The sequence below is a fragment of the Kryptolebias marmoratus genome, linkage group LG20 (assembly GCF_001649575.2).
Source record: "Kryptolebias marmoratus isolate JLee-2015 linkage group LG20, ASM164957v2, whole genome shotgun sequence".
Lineage (NCBI taxonomy): Eukaryota > Metazoa > Chordata > Actinopteri > Cyprinodontiformes > Rivulidae > Kryptolebias > Kryptolebias marmoratus.
This window is the reverse complement of record NC_051449.1, coordinates 24,320,241-24,329,476: the sequence shown is the minus strand read 5'-3', so window position 1 is coordinate 24,329,476 and position 9,236 is coordinate 24,320,241. Positions and strand designations below refer to the sequence as shown.

Sequence of the window (9,236 nt, the reverse complement as noted above, 5' to 3'; positions counted from 1 at the left end):
ATATTTCGCTTTTAGGCTAAGATCAGAAACACGAAATCAAAAAACGGCCAGCAGGTCGGGTTTAGGTGACCCGGAAGTGTCTCTGTGTGCAGCAGTTAGGGTAATGTAGTGGATACTAAGGCCCAGTCCCAATACTCGCACTTGCACCCTTGTTCCACCCTCTTGTCCTTTAAATGCACCTTCATGCTGAAGTGTGTAGTGTGTCCCAATTCTCCGGAGTGCTCTTTAGCCCCGCCCCCTTCGTGTACTACATTCGGCCTTCAGCTAAGCCTGCATCCAGGCATTCATCATTATTGACAATGAAAAAGTTTTGAATTAAATGGCAGAAATATGGCAGTGGTGACAGAGCAAGCTGCATCTGTCATGAAAAAAGCAGTTTTCAAAAGTAAAGTATTGAAATAATTATTGTTTCACTGTACTGTACATGTGTGAATACTATCAAACTATGCTCCTTATTCAACAAGTCATAACAAAACACATTTGAACAGCCAAATATCTCCTGCAATGACTTTGAAAAGCAAAAATACCTAAACTGTACTTTTAAAATTGTACTGGCACCTTCTTAATATAGCAAAACAGCGACTGGTCCCGCCATGTTGGATGTCACAGTTACAGCCCAGAGGCGCAAGTCGATGATATAACCTGTACTGTCTAAATTCTCCAATTTTTGTACCCTGCACACACGAACACTTCTGTGCACTTCGACTGAGTACACACTTCATAGAGGGGCGTAGGGTGTAGTAGGCATTTTTTCATTTTTGATGTTATAATATAAAAACAAAAACACAAAAAAAACCAGTCAGTTTTTCATTATTTGATTTTTGATAGTCAATTGAAAAGGAAAGAACGAATGATACACGGATTGCTAAGGTCCAAAAACCACTACCTGTCTTGTCTAAGTTTAAAAGCAAAAAATTAAGAGTCATCCAGGGTTTTATGTCTTTAAGAAATGCTTGTAATCTAATTACAAGAGCTAGTTCACTGTTCCACAACTTTTCTAACAAACATACAACTTCATTTCTGACCCAGATTTTTAATTTAAACATTTGATATGTTTATTACAATCTATTATCATTGAAATACAGGTTTATGAGATTTCAAATCATTGCATTCTATTTTTATTTACACTTATTTATTTACAATGTCACAACTTTTTCAGAATTGGGATTGTATGTTTTAAGTAATATTACTTCACTATTCCAGTTTCAATAGTTCTTCAAAATCAAGATGAAGTGACATGTTAATATATTTAAGGTTATATAGTTTTAGGGGATAAAAAAAATGTTTCTAGTTTTTGTATCTCTCACTCACATGCAAATGGTGTTTTTTCATGAGAAAGTGTGAGTTTGTTTCCAGAATTTCAAAAATTTATAAAACAAAGTTTTAGATAAAATGATTACAGCACTGACTACATTGCTTCTTGCCATTTAAATGGCCACATTTGCTTTGTGTATTGTGTATGCACCACAACAATAATACAGTCATTATCACCCACCACCAAAGGCAAAGGCAATAATGTGTTTGCCTGTGTTGTGTGTGCATTCATCTGTTGGCAAAATATCACACAAACCACTGCACAGATTTTACTGAAACCTTCCACAATTGTTAGTTGTACATCAAAAAAGATCATTAAAATTTGGAGTCAACCCAGTTCAAGATGGCCGCCAAGGGTAACTGATCTTAGCAAACACAAAAATAGTTATGGTAACAATTGAGAGACAGATTGCACAAGACTGTGCATAACTTTTTTTTCAAGGTTTGACCAAAACAACAACTCCATGATTTCTCATCATACCCATGTCTTAGTGTAAAACTATGCCTTGAAAGTCAGTGGAGGATATGGATCCCTTCAAGGAATACAAAAACTTAAAAAAAAAAAGTTTCAAAATAAAGTAGAAAAGAAAAAAAGAAGCCTTCTGCTGTTTTGTTGTGTTTAGCCCAAAGTTTTAAAGGTAGATAAACACAGAATGTTTGATACAAAGTGAACATTTGGAGTCGTTCCTCTGCTGCTGCAACTGTTCTACGTTTCTCAGCTCTGACCTGTGTTCATTTCCAAACTAACAGAAAGCACCAGGAGCTACAGGTGGACACCATCATTATTCACCTCACACAACTGAACAACAGCCAGCTTAAAAGAGCTAAATGAAAGCACACAATATGGTTTCTCAAGTGTAACTTTTTATTTCTTCAAAGGTTTAGCTGTTTACCAAACATACTAGTTCCACGAAGCAGCCCTGGAGTCCCTACAGCTCCTCGTTTGGGTGACCGCTATCTTTACAGTAACCTGAAAACACAAGGAGCAAAACAGAAATCCAACATAAGGCACATCATTTACAGATACAGAAAAATTTATGACAAGATATTGGTCAATTTGAACCTCCAAGTCATTAATTTCATTGTCAGCATTATTATGTACCAGGAGTTCTCAAACTTTATATTCAAAGATCCAAACCTCATTTCTAAATAAGGTCAAAGATCAAGATAACCAACCAATAAACAAATCATTTTTATTATATTTATGTAATTTATTAAATTTGAAATGGAAACAAATTAGTTACTGAGACCTGCATCACCTTAGATCTGTCAAACTTTACAGAAAAGAGGATCAGGATCAATTATTAGAAAGAATCAGTCAAACGAAGGAACAAACATTTGAGCTCTTAGAGTCTGATCATAAGTTTTATCTTTCCATATCTTTTATAAAATATTTATTTTATAAAAGACAAATATATTTTGTTTATAAAATTTGATTCCAGGGATTATTGTGTTTTGTAAAGCCTCCGTTGCAGTATGTCACATAAACATACTAGGTGATGAATGGATATAGCTATGGTGATGTGTATTAATTTGCATTAATACATGGGTTTTATCTTTGCTGACAACTGAATAAAGATCTGTCCTCCCCATACTACAAAAGTAGAAACTTTTCCACCTCCTGTACTGACTCAGTCAGAATGTGTAAACCATCCGTCCCAGTGTCAAACTCTGGACTGCTTAGAGGGGATGCTGCTTGTATGAAATAGAAGAAAATAGAACCTAGCCTGCTTGTGTTTTAGGGAAACATATTAAATTGTCAGATTACTGTAGGAGCTTAATGTCCAATTTAAATAAAACTGCATTTTAAGATTCTTCTGTCTTGAGATTCAGGGTTATTTGAAACATATCTGGGGTTACAGCCCTGAATGTCCAGGACTAACCACATCAACAATAATAATACAGGTCTGGAAATTAAAGCAACAATTCTGGTTTTCTCTGCAATTGGGTGGTAAAAGGTTTGCCAGCCTACCACCTGGATGGTAAAAAGCCAGAATGTGGAGATAGTAGAGACTTATAAATATTTGGGAACTATTTTAGACAATGAATTAAAATTTACCTGTCATTCAGAGTATGTGCATTGTGCAAAAGAAGGGCCAGCAAAGATTGTTCTGTGTAAGGAAACTTGCTAAACTTCAAGTTGACAAATCGTTGATTATTTTATTTTACAGATCATACATTAAATCTGTATTGACCTTTTTGCTCATGTGCTGGTTTTCAAATCTTAGTATAAGGTAAAAGAATACACTTAGTAGAGTAATACATACAAGTAATAAATAAGATCTTGGGACTGGAACAATGTACACTTATTGAACTGCTTAATAGACAGGTTATCAGGAAAACTACAACCATTCTTGCTGATAGTTCTCAACTGCTACATGTTGAGTTCCAGTTTCTGCCTTCTGGCTGTCGGCTCAGACTTCCCTTTATGAAAAGTAACAGGTATAAGCACTCCTTTGTTTCTACAGCAATTGGTCTTTTCAATACAGAACAAAGCAGGAGAGGTTGCACCTGATTGTTGTATGATTGTTATTGCTACTGATGTTAGTAGTAACTGTTGGTTGATGATTTGATACATTGCTGGACCTTTTACTAGGTATTGATGTTTTATGTTTTTTGTGTAATTTAATGTTTTATGTTTTTATTTTTTGTGTGTCTTGTTTTATATATACACTTGCTGTAATACCAATTGCCCAATTTGGGATTGGAATAAACTGAACTGAACTGGTAATAATAAATAATATTAATACATTGTATTTATAATGCCCTTTTCATCTTGAGATCTTAAAGGGCTACAAAGGGGTAAAAACAAAACACTCAATTACAATAAAAAATAAAAGAGATCAAAATAAACATCTAAGAAAGTGAACCAAAAATTTTGCTAAATAGAAACGTCTTAAGACCTTTTTTAAAACATTCAGAGTGCCAGGGAGGGCATTCCACAGATGTGGAGCGGTAGCACAGAAGGCCCTATCCCCCATGGTCCTCAGTTTGGTTCTGGGTATATGGAGATGGTTTAAGTGGTTGGAGCGGAGGGGGTGGGTTGGCTGGTGCCAAACAGTCAACATGATACAGACTGAAACAGGAGTGATTTATTAATCATACCAAATGTTAGCAGATAATTTAGTCATACAACAGGATCAGTTTTCTCTGTTCCTCTCCTCTCATCTCTTTTACCCTTTTGCTGTGCTTTAGGTCATGTGACACAGCACTGATTTTACTGTAAACATTGAGATTGAGCTGACAAGTAGCTGAGAAAAAAATAAAAGCCTCTTAAATGTCCTCATTACGTACAACAGCATTGCTATGTATAGTGCATATCTGATCACAGTTTGATGCTAAGTCATACTGCTCTTAAAGTGATATGGTCCTCTAGTTATGATGAAATTAGTGACCTCGTTCTTCCTCACTAATAAGTTTGTTTAAAAGACATTGTCTGAGGTTATACGGATTTTACCGCTTGGATCTGTCTCATCCCTGCTTGACATTTCTTTATAATAAATTGAAAAAAAAATCAACAAGCTGGGTCTTATGCTGGTGGTGGTCTTCTTCTCTCTCTTTTCTTTTGCCATGACAATTTGGTAGCAGCTGTGAGATTCCTCATGTGGTTCTTGCACCTATGCTAAAGTAAAAGGTTTTGTACACATAAAAGTCTGGGTATGATGCGACCATAACCACAGAAGTGCGAACTGACGTAGCACAAATTGACCAAGAGCTTTAACAATCTCTAACAACAAGAAAATTTTAAGTTTTCCACAAATGTTCTAATTTAAACTTTTTTTAATAGTAAACCCGTATGTGTATGTCTCTTTTTATCTGTTTATTTGTTTTATCTCTTTCCTTTTTACTGTTTTTATCTATCTATTGTACAGCACTTTGGCTACCCCTGTGGTTCTTAAAATGTGCTATAGAAATAAAGTTGATTGATTGATTGATAGTTGATTGATAGTTTACATTTCAAACCCCCAACCACAACTAATAATTGTAAGAAAAATAAAACAAACAAAAAAACAATTAAAAACAACAACAAAAAACACTTTGCAGTGCTCAGTCCAGCCATCTGACATCCTCCACCTCCAACGTAGGACAGAAAGGGTCCCTAGGTTATTTTAAATGACCCAGCCTTGCCAACCAACGTCAGACAGATTTTTTTTTATTTTAGTAAAATAAGGGATCTTTAATCCAGCTTAGGGTGAGCTGCAGATTTCCAGTTTAGCAGTATTAGCCTAGTGGCTAACAGAGTTGTGAATGCTATTAAATACCTTTGTAGTGGGAGGTCAAGTAATGTAGGCCACAGCATGAACAAGAAGTTAACACACAGGGAATCTTCTCTAGTTACATGAGACAACAGGGGAAACAATTTCAGACAAGAACTTCTTCATGGGGGACAGCTCTAAAATGTGTGAGTTATTTGCTGTCGGCATTGATCACACAGAAGAGACACTGTGTCAAATATTTTTGCAGGCCTGACTTTAGTCTAGTGAGTTTGATGTAGAATCTGACATTGCATGAAACTGTGCCCGACATAGATTGAAGATCTGTGTACCCTCTTTAATACCGCCCCTCTAACATTGTCTGAAATTAGCAGTCCAAAGTCTGTCTCCCATACAGTTTTCAACACTGTTAAAGGATTGGAAAGGTTATAAATATTTAAATATATAAAAAAATATTATGGGGAGAGGATGCAGAAACACTTCAAATCCAGAGGGGTTTGAAATTAAGCCTAGGTGAAGATTCAGACTGGGAGACTCTCTCCAGCTTACCTGCATCATCCAATTGCCTTGTCTCCACCTCAGCCATCCAGCGCCATGCCCTCACTCCGCCTCAGCCAATCATCACTCGTCACTCAGGAACCTCTTTAAATGGCTAATCATTCACGGATCCACCTGCTCATGTCTAATTTGTATCCCGATGACCACCTTGGTTCTCCATTCCTCTTCCCAGAAGACCCCGACCCTCCATCTCCCAGTCCGTCCCGCAGGAGCACCTGTTTGGCTTCTCATTCGGACAACCTCTCCCCCCTGTACCTCCTGGAATCTTGGGGCATCCTGGAGCTGGCCTCGAGCCCCCCCAGCTGGCCTCTCTCGCCGCGCTCCTGCCTTATGGGGACTCTTCTTCATTCCCTCCCCCGCCCTCCCCTCCATCTCCCATTCCTGTCGCTGGAAAGAGGTCTCGGAAGTCCTCCGCCCTGCCAGCCAAATGCTGTCGGGGACGTCCACCTTCAGCACCGGTCTCCCCCACCACCACCACTACAGTCCTCCTTCTGCTCCACCCGCTCCAGTGCCGGCCTCCCTCTCTGAGGCTGCTGTCCCTCCAGTGCCCCATCATCCATCCTCGACCCTGGCTCCTGCGGTCATTCATCACGTCCTCAGCTCTCATCTCCTCCATGGACATTTTCCACCACTCTATATCCACCCTCTCGGCCCGCCTGCAGCAGGGCGCTACAGCTGGTCCAGCTGCATCCTCACTGGCTCCTGTTTTCTCTGAGGTGGAGCCCGTTGCTCAGTCGCTTCCTCTCGTATTCACACTTTCAAATGCTCGCCCCAAGCAGTCTCAGGGCAGGTCCCATGTGCCCATGCATGCTCACATCTCCCCTAGGCTCTGCTCAAAGATCCTCCAATGGCAATATGTCAATTTATTCTCCCTGAACCTCCCCTCCCCTGAGGTCGATCAGTGCATCGCCTCCACAGCTGGTTTCACCACCGTATTTAAATCTGTTGTTCCTTGCCTCATGAAGGTTCTTTCTATTAGAGAGTTTCTAGCGGCATTCAGCGTTTATAGAGACATTTTGTGTTCCGTTTACCCCGAGCGTCAGCTCGACTCCTATCTGTCTCTCATAGCCAACCTCCACCTCAAGTATAGCTGCTCCCTGTTTTGTCAATACCACAAGGCAATTGCCTCCAAGGCCGCATCAGTCCTCTCACAATCCGGCATATGTCTAGATTGGCCCATTTTAGACACAGAGCTGCTCGTCATGCTCACCCAGGCCTCCCCATGCTTCACCTGCTCAGCAATCAGCCATCAAAGTGCCATCAGCTACTGCAAGGACTGTCACCCAAAGTTCACCTGCCCCCGCCGGCAACCTCCCAGCAGCGGTTGTTGCAGATTCAAACCCTAATCTCCCGTCACCTCTCTACGCCCATAGTTATTCCCAAACTAGCCCTCCTCCTCCAGTCCCATCACAATCGCCCTTTGGTGGACTTTCTCATCACCAGTTTCTCCCAAGGTTTCCGCATAGGGGTCCCATCCCACCTCCTCCCTCATCTGCCTGAATCTCCAGTCTGCGCTCAGTGAGCCGTAGCTACCCGGAAGTAGTCCAGGAAGAAGCGTCTCGTCCTTGATGTTTCCGCTCCTCACCCTGGCTTCCTACCCAGCCTTAACAGCCTCATCCCCAAGCCCCCCTTCTCTCTTTTCTACGCCTCAGTAGACCACACCATCTCCCTTATTAAAATTGCTGGGCATGGCGCATGGCTCGCTAAAACTGAAATTACAGATCTTGATGCCTGTCCATCCATCTCAATGGCACCTGTTGGGAGCCAAGTGGAAGCGCTCATTTAATTTTGCTGTGAGGCTTACCTTTGGCTGCAGGAATAGCCCCAGCTTGTTCGACACCCTGTCTGAGGCTCTCTGCTGAATCCTCTTAATGTATCCAGGCTCCCCGCAGTGCTGCACCTGCCCAATGAAGTCCTCCTCGTTGACCCCCCTTTTACCTTCCCCGACCCTTCTTTAACGAAGCTCCAGGCAGCTTTTACTCAGAGTCAACGTCCCACTGTCCAACGAGAAAACCATCAGCCCCACCACACGGTTGGACTTCTTTCCTGTGTGAGTCTGTCCAGATTGAAATAGCTGTGAACTGTGGGGATGAGCTACAGACATAATGTTGAGCTTGAAGGTAATGGAAAAAATATTCTTTAGGGAGATAAAATGTATTTACTAACTGTTGAAAAAAAGCAAAATTAGTATTAACATGCAAATCTCTCTAGTTTATTATACCTAACCTAGTCCATATAAAAAATGTTATTCAATAAGGATGAAGGAAAAGGATTCCCTGCTAGCGCTCGTACAAAGTGTGTTTGCAGCCAAAATGGCAATCACATTCTTAGTGTAACTAGAAGTAGAAGAGTGAAAAGGTAAGTACAGGAAGGCTTTCAATACTACTGAATGAGCAGAACTCGCTTCCATAACCACCTATGATGGTGGGAATTCATTCTCCTCATATTCAAGCCAATAATTAAGATTTCTTATATTAGTTGTCTAGTAGTATTACAAGAGGTTAGGTAGTGCCATATCACCTAGAGCTTTGGGCTTCAGGAAGACTTGATGGAGCAGCCTGGCTGGTTTCTTGCTCCAAATAAAATCCAGAATCATACTATTTTCATTGCAGAAAAAAGCTAAAAAGAAAAGGATTGAAATACACTGAAATAGATATAAGAAACATGGAAATATATTCAAAATTATTCTTATAAAGATTAACTATTGTGTCAGATATGTATGTATTCTCCAGATAGAAAATACCCAAAACAGATATCTTGAATGGTTAATTATCAAGCAGATACTCTTTTACCCTTTCTCCATTCTCCATTCTCTTCTGCTTATTTGGGGTCGGGTTGCGGGGGTAGCAGCCTAAGCAGGGAGACCCAGACTTCCCTCTCCCCAGCCACTTGGGTCAGCTCCTCCGGGGGGAATCCCAAGGCGTTCCCAGGCCAGCCGAGAAACATAGTCCCTCCAGAGTGTCCTGGGTCTTCCCCTGGGCCTCCTCCCGGTGGGACATGCCAGGAACACCTCACCAGGGAGGCGTCCAGGAGGCATCCTCACCAGATGCCCGAGCCACCTCAACTGGCTCCTCTTGACGTGGAGGAGCAGCGGCTCTACTCTGAGTCCCTCCCGGATGACCGAGCTTCTCACCCTATCTCTATGGGAGA

General features: G+C 40.9%; 1 protein-coding gene across 1 annotated transcript in view; it reads right to left on the bottom strand.

Moving 5' to 3' along the window:
- Positions 1-2,158: 2,158 nt before the first annotated feature.
- cnpy1 (canopy FGF signaling regulator 1) overlaps positions 2,159-9,236 on the bottom strand; it is a 51,938-nt gene continuing 44,860 nt past the window's right edge. Inside the window, exon 6 of the mRNA XM_017436072.3 lies at positions 2,159-2,284. Coding sequence (XP_017291561.1) covers positions 2,244-2,284 — 41 coding nt within the window. The 3' untranslated portion in view covers positions 2,159-2,243. The remainder of the gene's footprint in view (positions 2,285-9,236) is intronic.